Source organism: Salmo trutta, chromosome 4 (genome assembly GCF_901001165.1).
Source record: "Salmo trutta chromosome 4, fSalTru1.1, whole genome shotgun sequence".
In the NCBI taxonomy this organism is placed as follows: Eukaryota; Metazoa; Chordata; class Actinopteri; order Salmoniformes; family Salmonidae; genus Salmo; species Salmo trutta.
The window spans coordinates 9,235,652-9,252,522 of NC_042960.1; the positions used below are offsets into that span (position 1 = coordinate 9,235,652).

Genomic DNA, 16,871 nt, shown 5'->3' on the forward strand with positions numbered 1-16,871 from the left:
GGCTCCAACCTCTACTAAACAAGGCAACAGTGAGCGGGAGCAAGACAGGCTGCCTGAGGCTCCAACCTCTACTAAACAAGGCAACAGTGAGCGGGAGCAAGACAGGCTGCCTGAGGCTCCAACCTCTACTAAACAAGGCAACAGTGAGCGGGAGCAAGACAGGCTGCCTGAGGCTCCAACCTCTACTAAACAAGGTAACAGTGAGCGGGAGCAAGACAGGCTGCCTGAGGCTCCAACCTCTACTAAACAAGGTAACAGTGAGAGGGAGCAAGACAGGCTGCCTGAGGCTCCAACCTCTACTAAACAAGGTAACAGTGAGCGGGAGCAAGACAGGCTGCCTGAGGCTCCAACCTCTACTAAACAAGGCAACAGTGAGCGGGAGCAAGACAGGCTGCCTGAGACTCCAACCTCTACTAAACAAGGTAACAGTGAGCGGGAGCAAGACAGGCTGCCTGAGGCTCCAACCTCTACTAAACAAGGCAACAGTGAGCGGGAGCAAGACAGGCTGCCTGAGGCTCCAACCTCTACTAAACAAGGTAACAGTGAGAGGGAGCAAGACAGGCTGCCTGAGGCTCCAACCTCTACTAAACAAGGTAACAGTGAGCGGGAGCAAGACAGGCTGCCTGAGGCTCCAACCTCTACTAAACAAGGTAACAGTGAGCGGGAGCAAGACAGGCTGCCTGAGGCTCCAACCTCTACTAAACAAGGCAACAGTGAGCGGGAGCAAGACAGGCTGCCTGAGGCTCCAACCTCTACTAAACAAGGTAACAGTGAGCGGGAGCAAGACAGGCTGCCTGAGGCTCCAACCTCTACTAAACAAGGCAACAGTGAGCGGGAGCAAGACAGGCTGCCTGAGGCTCCAACCTCTACTAAACAAGGTAACAGTGAGAGGGAGCAAGACAGGCTGCCTGAGGCTCCAACCTCTACTAAACAAGGTAACAGTGAGCGGGAGCAAGACAGGCTGCCTGAGGCTCCAACCTCTACTAAACAAGGCAACAGTGAGCGGGAGCAAGACAGGCTGCCTGAGGCTCCAACCTCTACTAAACAAGGCAACAGTGAGAGGGAGCAAGACAGGCTGCCTGAGGCTCCAACCTCTACTAAACAAGGCAACAGTGAGCGGGAGCAAGACAGGTTGCCTCATGCTCCAACCTCTGTTAAACAAACCGTCTGAAGGGGCTTGGCCACTGGAGCAAGCTGGGGGAGGCTATTTAGACCATTATGGAACATTACAGACTACTTCCCACACATCTCCCTTCACTCCCCCCCTCCCCCCATTACAGACGATTCCACACCTTGCCTTCCTCTCCCCTCTCCCCCTCCCTGTCCAGACCTCCCTCACACCTGACAGACAGGAAGGCAGGTGCCAGACTGAGACAGTCACTCTGATAAGGACCTCTGAGGAGTGACAGGAGGCTGTTTAAGACAGATCCCCTGAGAGCATAGAGTCCTGAACAGAGACACACTGGCCCGGTGTTATTAGTCCTCAGGTTGAGCGAAGGGTGACACACCCACCGAAAGGTGCCATTAAGGCTATTTCCAATGAGTTAAGTGGAGATAAGAAGACAGCTCAGGGAGCTTTCAGTTCTCACCTCTTTGGGCAACAGGGATGGATGGATGGGGAGATGGGAGAGTTAAGGTGGTAAGGGGGCTTTGGTTCTCGCTTCTTTAGGAGATAGAAAAGCAAGTGGGTAGAGAGGGGTTAGAGAGAGAGGGAGGAGGAAGGGGTTAGAGAGAGAGGGAGGAGGAAGGGGTTAGAGAGGGAGGAGGAAGGGGTTAGAGAGAGGGAGGAGGAAGGGGTTAGAGAGAGAGGGAGGAGGAAGGGGTTAGAGAGAGAGGGAGGAGGAAGGGGTTAGAGAGAGAGGGAGGAGGAAGGGGTTAGAGAGAGAGGGAGGAGGAAGGGGTTAGAGAGAGAGGGAGGAGGAAGGGGTTAGAGAGAGAGGAAGGGATTAAGAAAGAGAGGAAGGGATTAGAAAGAGAGGAAGGGATTAAGAAAGAGAGGAAGGGATTAGAAAGAGAGGAAGGGATTAAGAAAGAGAGGAAGGGATTAGAAAGAGAGGAAGGGATTAGAAAGAGAGGAAGGGATTAAGAAAGAGAGGAAGGGATTAAGAAAGAGAGGAAGGGATTAAGAAAGAGAGGAAGGGATTAGAAAGAGAGGAAGGGATTAAGAAAGAGAGGAAGGGATTAGAAAGAGAGGAAGGGATTAAGAAAGAGAGGAAGGGATTAGAAAGAGAGGAAGGGATTAAGAAAGAGAGGAAGGAATTAAGAAAGAGAGGAAGGGATTAAGAAAGAGAGGAAGGGATTAAGAAAGAGAGGAAGGGATTAGAAAGAGAGGAAGGGATTAAGAAAGAGGAAGGGATTAAGAAAGAGAGGAAGGGATTAGAAAGAGAGGAAGGGATTAAGAAAGAGGAAGGGATTAAGAAAGAGAGGAAGGGATTAAGAAAGAGAGGAAGGGATTAGAAAGAGAGGAAGGAATTAGAAAGAGAGGAAGGGATTAAGAAAGAGAGGAAGGGATTAGAAAGAGAGGAAGGGATTAGAAAGAGAGGAAGGGATTAAGAAAGAGAGGAAGGGATTAAGAAAGAGGAAGGGATTAAGAAAGAGAGGAAGGGATTAAGAAAGAGAGGAAGGGATTAAGAAAGAGAGGAAGGGATTAGAAAGAGAGGAAGGAATTAGAAAGAGAGGAAGGGATTAAGAAAGAGAGGAAGGGATTAAGAAAGAGAGGAAGGGATTAGAAAGAGAGGAAGGAATTAGAAAGAGAGGAAGGGATTAGAAAGAGAGGAAGGGATTAAGAAAGAGAGGAAGGGATTAAGAAAGAGAGGAAGGGATTAGAAAGAGAGGAAGGGATTAGAAAGAGAGGAAGGGATTAAGAAAGAGAGGAAGGGATTAAGAAAGAGAGGAAGGGATTAGAAAGAGAGGAAGGGATTAGAAAGAGAGGAAGGGATTAAGAAAGAGAGGAAGGGATTAGAAAGAAGAGGAAGGGATTAAGAAAGAGAGGAAGGGATTAAGAAAGAGAGGAAGGGATTAAGAAAGAGAGGAAGGGATTAAGAAAGAGAGGAAGGGATTAAGAAAGAGAGGAAGGGATTAAGAAAGAGAGGAAGGGATTAAGAAAGAGAGGAAGGGATTAAGAAAGAGAGGAAGGGATTAGAAAGAGAGGAAGGGATTAGAAAGAGAGGAAGGGATTAAGAAAGAGAGGAAGGGATTAAGAAAGAGAGGAAGGGATTAGAAAGAGAGGAAGGGATTAAGAAAGAGAGGAAGGGATTAGAAAGAGAGGAAGGGATTAGAAAGAGAGGAAGGGATTAAGAAAGAGAGGAAGGGATTAGAAAGAGAGGAAGGGATTAAGAAAGAGAGGAAGGGATTAAGAAAGAGAGGAAGGGATTAAGAAAGAGAGGAAGGGATTAGAAAGACCTATAAAGGGGTTGTCACCTCTTTGGGCAGCAGGGAAATGAAGTCGCGTTGGAACTGCGGCTCAATGACCTGCATCATGTGTTTGACATGCGTGGGCTCACAGCTGTCGATCAACTCATCCAGCGCCATCAGCTTCTCTGGGCCACTCCAGCTCTGGAAAAACACACAGGAGGACGAGGGAGAGCAGGGTTAGATGGGATGTGTCGATGGTACAGTACTCCAGCTGTGGAATACACAGGACCGGGCAGGAGAGAAGTACATGGAGAGGACTTCATATGTCGGTTGTGTTGATGGTACTTGATTGTAAAAGTAGTTGTTTTTAGTGTGTGTTGCGTTATATTGGCATACAAGGGTGCTTGCTGGAAGAGTGGTGGAATGTAAGTGTTTGAAGCCAATTTGCATAGGTGTGGAAGTGTGTACATTTGTGTGCCAATGCATACATACAAAAGTATATGGACACCCCTTCAAATTAGTGGACTCGGCTATTACAGCCACACCCATTGCTGACAGGTGTATAAAATCAAGAACACAGCCATGCAATCTCCATAGACAAACACTAGCAGTAGAATGGCCTGACTGAAGAGCTTTTAACGTGGCACATTGTCATAGGGTGCCACCTTTCCAACAAGTCAGTTAGTAAAATGTATGCCCTGCTAGAGCTGCCTCGGTCAACTGTAAGTTCTGTTATTGTGAATTAGAAACACCTAGGAGCAACAACGGCTCAGCCGCAAAGTGGTAGGCCACACAAGCACACAGAACGGGACCGCCGAGTGCTGAAGCACGTAGTGTGTAAAAATAGTCTGTCCTTAGTTGCAACATTCACTACCGAGTTCCAAACTGTCTCTGGAAGCAACGTCGGGAGCTTCATGAAATGGGATTCCATGGCCAAACAGCTGCACACAAGCCTAAGATCACCATGCGCAATGCCAAGTACCGGCTGGAGTGGTGTAAAGCTTGCTGCCATTGGACTCTGGAGCAGTGGAAGCACGTTCTCTGGAGTGATGAATCACGCTTCACTATCTGGCAGTCGACAGACAAATCTGGGTTTGGAAGATGCCAGGAGAGCACTACCTGCCCCAATGCATAGTGCCAACTGTAAAGTAAAGCTAGGGCCCTTAGTTCCAGTGAAGGGATATCTTAACACTACAGCATACAATGACATTCTAAACGATTCTGTGCTTCCAACTTTGTGGCAGTTTGGGGGAAGGCCCTTTCCTGTTTCAGCATGACAAAGAGGTCCATAGAGAAATGGTTTGTTGAGATCGATGTGGAAGAACTTGACTGGCCTGCACAGAGCGAGCCAGGCCTAATCGCCCAACAACAGTGCCCGACCTCACAAATGCTGTTGTGGCTAAATGGAAACAAGTCCCCGCAGCAATGTTACAGCATCTAGTGGAAAGCCTTCCCAGAAGAGTGGAGGCTGTTATAGCAGCAAAGGAGGAACCAACTCCATATTAATGCCCATGATTTTGGAATGAAATGTTCGACGAGTAAGTGTCCACATACTTTTGGTCATGTGTACGCAAGTGAATAACACATTCCCTCAACATAAGCCAGTTAGCCCAAGGCACCTCGCCGCTAACTACACTAGCAACAGGCACATTAAAAGGCTATTTCCACATCAAGCGCCTGGCCCTCATCAGCACTGTTATTACCTAGTTATGCTCCGTGGGGGATTTCTCCTGGCTGAATATTCAGCACTGCTCACAGCCTGAAGCTCAAAGCCAAACTGTGGAGCTTAGCTAGCAAGGGCTGTAGTAGTAACTAGACCAAGTGTCTAGATGCTGGGGCCAACGTTGTTTTCCTTTGGGAGAGCGCTCAAATGTAACACAGTGATTATAAGAGAGAAGGATGGAGGGGGGCATGGAGGATGGAAAGCATTGGGCATGTAAAGCATCTGTAATTTGGCAGTTAGACTGACGCCGCCGGAGGAGGAGGAGCTGGCTGTGCTGGTAGCTAGGAAGGGAATCAGGGAGTTGGGTTCAAAGCAGTACTCCTCGAACCAGGGCAAAAGGGTTGGATTACTGAGTGGTTACTCAGCGCTGGCTGGCAGGCGACTTAACACCCATTGGTTATGCCTCTGGGAATTAGCTTTCTGGGTAGAAACACTGCTAGCTACAAAGCTTGCTTATGCTTGGCGGGTAACGCACCGAATGAAGGCACTACTGACAAAGCATGGGTCAGTCAACCCTGGTTTTCAACCAGACGACATAACGCCATGTTTCTTTCCGGTGTTATGACATTTGGATAGCTTTATTTTCTGGCTACACTCATCTTCAAACCTCTTAGAGGATTCATTGAATTTCTCTCTCACTCCACGGGAAGCACGAAGGGGCTGAGCATGCCAGGACAGGAAAGAGAATGTACAGAATGCACGTTGGTGGGTTTAGCTGCGTCGAATACAAGCTGTCAGACGAAAGGCAAAAATGGGGCCATAGCAGGTGAACTACGTCAATAGTCTCGCTCTCTCACGCTCTGTCAAAAACCCACACACACAGAGGGCGAGTTCTCACATGGACAAGCCATTTCACAGGATTAGTGGTTTTTGGGAACGATTAAGCGATAAATGCAATGTTACAATATTCGACCACGGATGTCTGACTGAATTGTTTGATGCCGTGCCATGTCCCGGAGAGACAGGTACTGATCTTAGAGGTAGTTGTTGCAGAAGTAAACAGAGCGGAAAAGACCGACCTTGAACGCAACATTGTTCTAAACGCTGCGGAATCTTAACATCCTGAAGTAAGACTTACAGGCATCCAATTGTTAATGAACTTGGCCTGACATCTCTATTGTGCAGTCTGGCTCCTGTGGCTGTAAATCGGTACAGGATGGGGATTACATTTCACAATACCAGTAAACTGGTTTACTCACCAAACAGAGACGTGAAGAAAGCTAATCACCACAATATTAGCAGAAAGATGTTGCCGACAGGAATGTTATTAGCAAATTGCCATTTTTCTAATAAAAGATTTCTTGACATTTTGTTGCGGTTATGCAGAGAATGCTTTGAAGACAGAGCTAAAGCTCTAATTTCTTTCCTGTTTATTTCCCCAAAGCTTTGGCCTTTATGACTGGAAAAGTCAATACAGGCACAAAGCCTGCTATAAAAAAAACTTTAGCGAAGAAGGCAGCAGCATTACAGCGAGTTGGTTGCCAAGTCAAATAAACTCAGCATTGTTCCCATTTCGGATGAAAGGGGTGCTTACTGACGATGAATTTGATATTAACAAAATGCTGGAAACAAATCTCAGATGTCTGAACACTAGTCATCGTTATGGAGTTGCCTCAACACAACAAGGCTTTTGTTGCCCTATCAAAAAAGCAGAGAAGGAACATTACGGCCGTGCCTGAAATGGCACCCTATTCCCTATGTAATAAACTACTTCTGACCTGAGGCACTACAGGAAGTACCTGAAAGACAAAATTATTTCTCTATTGACTATTGGCTGTGACGTTAGAACTCGACCATAGGCTTATATGTCATACGAAGCTGACTGGCCTAAAATACTACGCGGCTTTGAAAGGATTACCTAAACAAAGATCACATCTGTTCAACTGTTGACATAGTATACATCGGGCGTTGGCTGCACAAATACAATATTGGAGCCTGTATTCTAAACAGGTAGGCTAATTCCTATCCCATGCTACAGTGCATATGGTAATGTGAGGGCCAAAACATCAAGGCAGCAATTATCTTCAAGGCTTGAGGAAACATTGATTGGGCGCAACATCAGTTTTTTGATGAGCTCTCGCTCCAGGGCTTCGAAGGAAGACACTCAAGGGAGGGGGAGGGGGGAAGACGTATGTAACCAAGGAGTTGGGAGGAACTATCTAGTTAATTAGCTACTTAGTTAGAACCATCACTCCTCAGGGAGCAGAGGCCAATTAGGAAGTGAGAGCTAGGGGGTAGGAACTAACTCACCTGAAATGACCACTAGGAAGGGGAGGATGGACGTGACAGGAAGACATTGGAGGAGGTAAGTGGGAACTAACTCACCTGAAATGACCACTAGGAAGGGGAGGATGGACGTGACAGGAAGACATTGGAGGAGGTAAGTGGGAACTAACTCACCTGAAATGACCACTAGGAAGGGGAGGATGGACGTGACAGGAAGACATTGGAGAAGGTAAGTGGGAACTAACTCACCTGAAATGTCCACTAGGAAGGGGAGGATGGACGTGACAGGAAGACATTGGAGGAGGTAAGTGGGAACTAACTCACCTGAAATGACCACTAGGAAGGGGAGGATGGACGTGACAGGAAGACATTGGAGGAGGTAAGTGGGAACTAACTCACCTGAAATGTCCGGAGCCATTCCTGGAGACCTGTGGGAGAAGGGATGGAGGTGATACGCCGCCTCTGCTGCCCCTGACCGTTAGCTGTCCTGATGTGCCCAAACGTGGTGGGGGTGGCTGGGTAGGGGACCAGCCCTGTAGCACTGTGGGGACAAATATGGAGAGAGAGTAAGAACATGAGAAAAAAAAAATCATTTTCCCAAGAAAAAGATAACCAGAATATACTGAAGAAAAACTATTTCTCCTGTTCTTCTGAGGAGAAGCACGAGGGTTATACTGATAGCGAGGAACACGGAGGTCATTATGAATAGCTTCAAACGCAGGCAAAGTGCAGGGGCTGCAGCAGTAGCAGCTTCTGCAGATATCTTCCGCTCCGCTCACTAATTACAATAGCAGTGAGAAGGAGTACAAAAGTTGAGTGGACGGAGAAGCAAACAACAGATACTAATGAGAGAAACAGCCCTGGGTCTCTGCCAAGAGGAGACTAACTGGGTTTCTATAGCTGGGGTGTATTCATTAGTGCACACCGTAGCAAAACATTTCGCAATGAAAACAGCGTGATCTATTGGGCAAATTCAGGTAGGTTCCTACCCGTTTGATTTAGTTTGCTTCCGTTTGGTTCCTAGTGAATACACCCGGCTCTCTTCTCAATGCAACAGTTTCTCTGGAATTGAACTGAAACCAAAGTCGTATTCCCTAGGCACGAAACGGGAAGGTACTACCTGAACGTCAATTAAGAAATGTTCAATAAAATGTTCCGTTGCTAAATGTTTCAGTACGCCGTGCATGAATAAATATGAACCTGCTCTCTTCCAGAGTGTTTATCTGGAACTGAAACCAGCTGTTTATTCCCATGTTTCCATCATCAATAATCAACTAAATACATCTGTACACAAGCTTCATTCAATTTGGTTTGGGTTACCAACTTGTTTTTATTCAACCAAAAAGATTTTAAAAATCGACTTGATTTAGGTGAAAGAGAACTGCTATTGAGGTGCAGATCAATTCTGGAATGGGAATTTTAGGGGGATTTCTATCAGTGTGCGCCTCTCGCCCTGAGAATTCAAAGTGCACATAGTTCCAAAGAATTAAGTTCAATGTCAAACCCCCCCCCCCCAAAGGGGAGCCACGAGGCGTGCGCTCATTCGGTACTCGCCAAACGCCAAACCAACCATTCAGCAGTTCCTCACACCGTTCTGCTTAGCGACAGAAGTATGGGGTAAGAGAGAGGTCTGTTTCATAATGGGTTTATTTTTTAATGGGATTGAGAGCTAGACCAGCGTGTGGCAATTACAAGGCTGCAGAAGCAGCACAGTGCTGTCAGTGAGTGAGGCAGCAGTGCTTAGTCAGGATCCTCAGGAAGGCATGAAGTACACTAATGGGCAAAGAACACGCTGCGGTGAGCACTTTTTATGAGGATTATGTGTCTTAGTGTGAATAACCACATAATATTCTGACTTACAGGGACATCTGGGGCTGCCTGCTGGATCATGTCTGTGATACAACAGAAATGGGTCAGGGTTTCTTTACCATTTGCATTGCTGGTCTACTGGGTGGGAAGGCTAAATCTACTGGTTAACTGGTAGGAAGGTGGGAACAGGGGGTTGGTTCTTTACCTTGGGTACTGGATAACAGGGTAGGTAGGTGGGAACAGGGGGTTGGTTCTTTACCTTGGGTACTGGATAACAGGGTAGGTAGGTGGGAACAGGGGGTTGGTTCTTTACCTTGGGTACTGGATAACAGGGTAGGTAGGTGGGAACAGGGGGTTGGTTCTTTACCTTGGGTACTGGATAACAGGGTAGGGGAGGTGGGAACAGGGGGTTGGTTCTTTACCTTGGGTACTGGATAACAGGGTAGGTAGGTGGGAACAGGGGGTTGGTTCTTTACCTTGGGTACTGGATAACAGGGTAGGGAGGTGGGAACAGGGGGTTGGTTCTTTACCTTGGGTACTGGATAACAGGGTAGGTAGGTGGGAACAGGGGGTTGGTTCTTTACCTTGGGTACTGGATAACAGGGTAGGAGGGTGGGAACAGGGGGTTGGTTCTTTACCTTGGGTACTGGATAACAGGGTAGGTAGGTGGGAACAGGGGGTTGGTTCTTTACCTTGGGTACTGGATAACAGGGTAGGTAGGTGGGAACAGGGGGTTGGTTCTTTACCTTGGGTACTGGATAACAGGGTAGGTAGGTGGGAACAGGGGGTTGGTTCTTTACCTTGGGTACTGGATAACAGGGTAGGTAGGTGGGAACAGGGGGTTGGTTCTTTACCTTGGGTACTGGATAACAGGGTAGGTAGGTGGGAACAGGGGGTTGGTTCTTTACCTTGGGTACTGGATAACAGGGTAGGTAGGTGGGAACAGGGGGTTGGTTCTTTACCTTGGGTACTGGATAACAGGGTAGGGAAGGTGGGAACGGGGGAACGGGGGGTTCTTTACCTTGGGTACTGGATAACAGGGTAGAGGGGGTGGGAGGGGGGGTTCTTTACCTTGGGTACTGGATAACAGGGTAGGGAAGGTGGGAACGGGGGAGGGGGGGGGTTCTTTACCTTGGGTACTGGATAACAGGGTAGGGAGGGTGGGAACGGGGGAGGGGGGGGTTCTTTACCTTGGATACTGGATAACAGGGTAGGGAAGGTGGGAACAGGGGAGGGGGGGGGGTTCTTTACCTTGGATACTCGGAGCCTTTGCAGGGCTTTTTTCCTGAAGGGAAAGATCGGACCTCTGGGCCATGGTCCAACTTTCTCTTCATCTGCAAAACAAGAGGCGAAGAGATGTTAGGAGGCAGTAGAGCGAGACAGACACCACAGACGTACGCCCGTGTGTGCGTGCGCACGTTCCTTCGTTCTTGCACCCCTCTATAATGACAGGGCCCAAAACTAAAAAACCTCCCTGCAGCAACCTAGCATTTGGTGAAAGATGAGACCTGGCTAGAGAGTAAATGATAATTGCTGCCTCACTCTCCAGATTACTTCTCAAAGACAGAAGATATGAGTCATCTCTGCCATTAACATTTACAAGCTGTAGTCCCGAGGAGAACGAAGCAGCGACTCGCTTTGAGAACAGGGAAAGAACGATTTTGTTGTTGAATAACTGGTACTGCAAACAAACGCTGACTTGAATGCTTGAGGCTCACAGCAGGAAAGAACTGACTGTTTACTTCAGAAAATTATTTGAACACAACTGTAGTTATTTTATTGCACACGGCACCGATCCTCACAAGAATAAAACAAATGCAGATAGTTCTCTCGCCTTGCCACAGGAACCAACCATTTCAAACGTAAATTATGAGCAAGAAGCCGAAGGTTCCCTACTTATTCAGCCTATAGATAAAAAGACAAAGAATTTTGAAGTTTCAGTTATCCTCAATGCAGATGATGGCGCTGCATAACACAGGCTAGGCTGGCTCTAGCTGAGAGAAAGACCAGGCTGAGGTGTGGTAGGAGGTTGGCTCTAACTGGAAGACATTTTATGATTTCTTTTTATTAGGATCCCCATGAGCCGACACCAATGAAAAGGCATGGCTGAGGTGTGGTAGGGTTTATTACACTGAGGACCTTCACTCCAATAGGTTGCATTCCATACTGGAGAGCCTCTGACAGGCGTGGGAGATTCCCCCCCCCAAAAAGAGCAGGGGACACAAACTCACACACTCACTGAAACAATCATTTGGGAGCAGTTATATGCTATAGGATGGGCAATGACTGTACCCTTCGCTAGAAAGAATACCTTGATTAGAATAGCTTGATTTATACATGGGCGGTTCAAGGGAAACCACACACACTAAAACCTCTCCTGTCTCAGTGGGTGCATAGTTAGAGCCTGGATACTGAACATCTAAACAGGAGAAAACAAAAGGCCTCAGTTTCCCCTCACACACCGAGCCCAAAAATGACATTTGAATAAAACTATTTTTGGGGATGTACTTGTACAGTGAGTCTCAAATGGATTTTTATGCACTTGGTGAATTGAATGGCCGGTTAGGAAGGAGCACTGGGGGTTTCAAAAGACAAAGCCTTTTCTTTCGTGTTGTGTTTGCTTTACTCTGCTTTGGTAGTGTGACTGGTACATCCTGAAATAAACAGAGATTTAGCCTATTTTATATGGGACGTTAACACAAATAGATGCAATGTCCACCATACACAGTGGACTATAATAACAGACCAATAATACCTATTAACTATTCATATCACTGCACTCTGACCGTCGGGACTCACACATGCATGGAACACTAGCTAGATGCACCGAGACAGACAGAAACTACGCCAAGGACAAGTTCAGAATGCAAAATATTTAATTTGTTGTCAATTCTGGAGCCACAGAAAAATAGATAATATAGCCTAGCCTGCAATGTGGCTATAGGACTGCAATGAGGTCTGTATGGACGGAGGCCTACTTTTAAACTTTGCCTATACCTGAATAAAGATCGACTGATAATCAACGATCATTTAACTTCTACCCAACACCAGATTATTTAACAGCTGGGGATGTAGCCTAGTTGATTGGAGGACCAATCAACGATACTGATATCAAAGACTATTGATTATAGTTGAATTTCCACCAGATCATCTGGAGCTGAGTGTGTGTGTGTGTGTGTGTGGTGGTCTAACTGAGCTGAGGGAAGCGGTTCTGGTTTCTCTTTCTTGTGAAGAGCTGGCTGGGTTTTGATTAGGGACCCTGTACTGGGATGGTTCACAGCGCGTTGACGAGACAGTTGGGTCAGATCAAGAACCGTTCAAATAAATGAAAGCCATCTCCCTGAGAGAGAGAACAGGCCTACGTAAGAGGGAGACAACAAATGAATCAGAATCATTGAGAAACGATTTTGATGGGATGCACTGCAGAGAAGGCAATGAAAAGGGATTCCGGAAGAGAAATGGTAGAATAACATTCCAAATGTTGGTGAAGAACGGAAGATTTATCATCAATGTGTTTTCCATCGAGTTATACATTTTTTTCTATCTCGAGGAAGTGGTTGGGTTTTTATAAGATATTCTCTGCTTGTTAGGGGATTCATTCTCAACCCCAATCCCTTGTTCTCCAAGGAATGACCTCACTGCAATGGCAGTTCAAGTAGTAGGGAGAGTAGGGGTGTGTGTGTGGGGGGGGGGGGGGGGTGGTAGTGGCTGACGAGTGCAGGCGTTGAAAACACAGAGCGCAACCACCAGTCTCTTGTGTTTCAGCCGTGGGAAAAGGTAACCCAAGACGAGACGGAGAATGTTGTTTGTAGACAGCTACTAATCAGTCACTCTGTGTCACACCTCTGACCTCCCCAACTGTGAGAAGGAGGAGAGCTGGATAGAGAGATAAAGACATTTTGAAAAGCAGTGAGAGAGCGTGAGAGAGAATGAATGCGTACGTCATAAGATCTGAGGAAATCATTCTCTTATTAGAAACTGGGTGGTGAATGAATGCTGATTGGCTGACAGCAGTGGTATATCAGACCATATACCACGGGTACGACAAAACATTTATTTTTACTGCTCTAAATACGTTGGTAACCAGTTTATAATAGAGAAAATAAAGATTGCTCCCCGTCGGTCTGAAAAGACAGATAATCCAACTGTAATGTGTTATTACTCATTGAAATGTAGACCTTATGAAAATATTACTAATTGGAATAATGTTCTCCATGCACGCCACAGTTATTCAATTACCATGTCAAGCAGCCATGAAATCATTTCAAGATCTCCATAGGAGAAACAAATAGAACTGGGACATTACTAGAAAGAGATGGGGCATCCGTAATATCCATTTGCACGGAACAGATAGCAAAGGGACTTATTGCTTTCAGAGAAATTAAAGTCAAACTGGATTTTCTATTAGGCTTTGAAAAAGCAGCCCGTCTCCCCCTCTGTGCCTGTGGGCGGTTAAAACAGACAATTCTTACAAGACAACACCGAGCACTACCTTCCCTTCAGAGTAGAACACGCTCCCTAGAACAGCAGCTAAGTGGATGGCAGAGAAAGAGCATCTAGGCATGAAATTATATGACTCTGTAGAACAGTGGATTGAATGTGAGAGAATATGAAATGAGAGGAAGAGTAGGCTACTCACTGAGGAGAATTTGCTACAACAGAAGCTCACAGTGAATGACAGTAAAATATAATTTAGGTATGAAATTATAGCCTCCTACTTGATACCTCTTGAAATGGAAATAATAAACAGAAAGGCTCATTATCATATTTAAATCCTATCTTGCCCGGCTGAACACAGTCCACACTTTAATCCCACTAATTATAAACCTGAAATGCATCCAAACCCCCAGCAGCCCAGTCAATTTGACTAGCCAGCACTTTTCTCCTTGGAATTTGTGCAAATGAATTTGAAGTGATTACCCAATTTGTTTACATAATATGATCCACTATAAATCATCAACAGCTGCACGTTCCCTTTCGTAGTTTCGGGAGGACGTGCCGAAACTGTTTAACGGTAACGGATGGTGGACACTGACACGGAAGGTGTGGGATGTTCCGCTGCCCGGTAACAGACGTTATTCAGATTTTCCGGTGTGCTCAGTTCATACTGGTTGACTGCCTCTCATAAAGGCTCGCTTTCCACGCAGCCAAGTTATTAAGCGGATCAGCAACCGCATTCGTCAATGTTATCCGCACTTGAAACCGTAATCGCTTTTAAGAGACGCTGTGATGTTGGTTGCGGCAAACGACATGCAGTCCTTCAACCGCGTCACCAAAGTCTATGAGAAATTCCACCACAATAAGCGTACATTTCTGGATGACATAATATGATGAATAAAAACCTGTCATAAAGGTTATTTTGCCTTATACACAGCAGTCTGACACAGTGGCCCATCATTTGGGCTTGAAGCCTCAAGCAAGTCTACAGCGTAAGGAATATACGCTCTTTTTCAACAGGCAATTCAACAGATACAAATCAGATAGCCTACAGGTAACTATGCAGTGAGTCACTTGGCAACACAAGATGCCCACATCTGCATATGTAATAGTCTGATGCATAACACATAGGCAGACCAAGGGAAATATTTGGAATAGGAAACAGAATAGCTACAACCTAACCTAAAAGCATTGATAAAAAAACAAAACATATATTGCTCACTATAACCTGGAAATGGAGGTTAAATTCTATGCAGAAATGGGAGGAAAATTCCAATATTCTGAATAGGTCTGGTTTTGCATCCTCCAGAAGCACAAAAAAAAGAAGTATCTGGTCTAATCATTCCTTTTGATGTTAAAGCACTCCGTGAGGGTAAATAATGTAAAATTGTAGCCTATTGGTTAATATATGCTGTGATGCAAAGGAAGACACTGCTCACACGGTCAGCGTGACACGCAAGTGCAGTTAACTGATGGACAGATAGGCTGGGTCACCGCGTTTTCAACAACGGGCATCATCCATGGGAAAGGAATGAATGCTCATTGCTCAAATATTATAGTGTGAAAATGCAAAGCTACGACAGCAAACCTCACGTGTAATTATTATGCAATGGGCCTATGCATAAAACCCAATGTATTTCATAAGCAATATTTATTTATTCTGTTGCCGACATCCCTGTATCCTGAATGTCATAATGAAATGTTCGCTCAGTATGAATCTCTCAGTCATTCTAAAATATGAATCAAAACGGCTATGATATGAGCCCCGCATAATTCCCCTGCTGTTCCCGTTCATCCTCTGCAGTGCCTTCCCATACAAATCTGCTGGTGTATACAGCAGCGCGTCATTTTCAGCCATTCAATTCGCAACTGGCAGAAAATTATTTCCCAGGCGCTTGGTCAACATGTCAATCATGCAACGATATGACAGCAAGATTATATGCATCATCATGCCGCACAGACGTAGAAAGCCTACTCACTTTATAGAAAATCATCTTTAAAGTGCCGTAGAAACCCATGTTTGGAAATCCGGCTGTGGTTTCCTATTCCTTCACTGCGAATCGTTGAATCCCAAATATGTCAGAGTGGTAGAATCGCAGTGCAAAGGGGAGCAGGGCAGGGTGCTCGCGGGTAGATCCGTGACAATCTCTGATGTGGACATGCTCGAGCACGTCACCGAACGGGCGTGCGTGCTTGACGGTAGGTGTAGTAGATTTCTCAGTATGGAATAGCTCCGTCCGTGCCACACCGATAGATTTTTCTCAGTAACGATTCAAATACAGAACGATGTAGCGAGGAGGATCTCACTACCGATTGCCCCACAGGACAGCACGAGCGAGGATAATGAGCAAGGAGAGAGGGATGTTATAAAAAGGGGAAGTTGCAACTCGGGAGAAAGGGGAGTGGCGGCTAGGGGAGAAAGGGGAGGGCCATGCCCTCTTCAGAGCCTTTACAACGCTAGCTCCTGCGTAGAGCTCGGATTACAATTTCCCCGGCGGTGAGGAGGCGAATGGTGCAGTCCAACAATCAACAGTATGCGCAGCGCATCAATTATTGGTGCGAATACACAGAACCCAGGCAGGAACAGGGAGGGGGAAAATCACGGATGTGACTAGGTGGAGTACAGCTACGACCGGAAGTGACTTTTCGTAGCAGGTAGAGAGGTTTTTCGCTAACCTTAACCTAATTCTCCTAACCTGCCATGCTAATTATTCCAACCGGCTGTGTGAATTCTCCTAACCTACTATGAAAAAGTCACTTTCCCGTCATAGCTGTATACCACCGAGTCAACCCCCCCTCACTTGTTGCAGTCCACACACCCCCCCATGGTATGGCAGAAGTGGCACCACTAATGTTCTTTCAACATCACTGGGTAGGAGGTATTTATCACAACTTGCTTTGAATAGGATATTCTGTATAATCAGTGCTCTGCTTTGGGCAGTCAGACACAAATTACATCCCGAAATGTGAGAAACTAATATAAATATTAGAGGGAGAATATGATATTGAATAAACAAAAATGTTTTACCTAATATTTCAGCCCATGCATAATAAACGCAATAACATTCATATATTCCACACTTCATTCAGCCCGGGGATAAAGAGAAATCCATTATTCTCTAGTCGGCAGCGGTACACAATATGCACTTCAGGTGCAGCACCTGATTTACACACGAAATGAACGCTAATTCCTTTTCAGTATGGGCAGAAACAATGATGGGCCTTAGTTAACATAACTAGAACATAGGTGATGGCTTCCCAACTGGGAATGGGCAAAACTTCCCACATGCAAATGATACTGCTGGCGAAGGGAAATAAACAA

At 46.1% G+C, this 16,871-nt stretch overlaps 1 protein-coding gene and 1 long non-coding RNA gene across 4 annotated transcripts in view; both read right to left on the reverse strand.

The window, feature by feature from the left end:
* The window catches only part of fbxw7 (F-box and WD repeat domain containing 7), a 92,161-nt gene that overhangs the window by 20,621 nt on the left and 54,669 nt on the right, over positions 1–16,871 (reverse strand). For 2 of the 3 annotated variants that reach the window (XM_029749744.1, XM_029749743.1), the window contains exons 1-4: positions 15,529–15,893; positions 10,364–10,446; positions 7,703–7,844; positions 3,421–3,555 (exon numbers count right to left, since the gene is read on the reverse strand). In XM_029749744.1, the coding sequence (XP_029605604.1) occupies positions 3,421–3,555; positions 7,703–7,844; positions 10,364–10,446; positions 15,529–15,567 (399 nt within the window). In that variant the 5' untranslated portion in view covers positions 15,568–15,893. Of the gene's footprint in view, positions 1–3,420; positions 3,556–7,702; positions 7,845–10,363; positions 10,447–15,528; positions 15,894–16,871 lie in introns of those variants that run through there. The other variant, XM_029749742.1, reaches the window with a different exon arrangement.
* LOC115191812 (uncharacterized) lies at positions 6,445–7,691 on the reverse strand. The gene is made up of 2 exons (XR_003877771.1): positions 7,403–7,691; positions 6,445–7,327 (listed from the first exon to the last, which is right to left on the reverse strand). It is a non-coding gene; the product is annotated as an uncharacterized LOC115191812 (long non-coding RNA).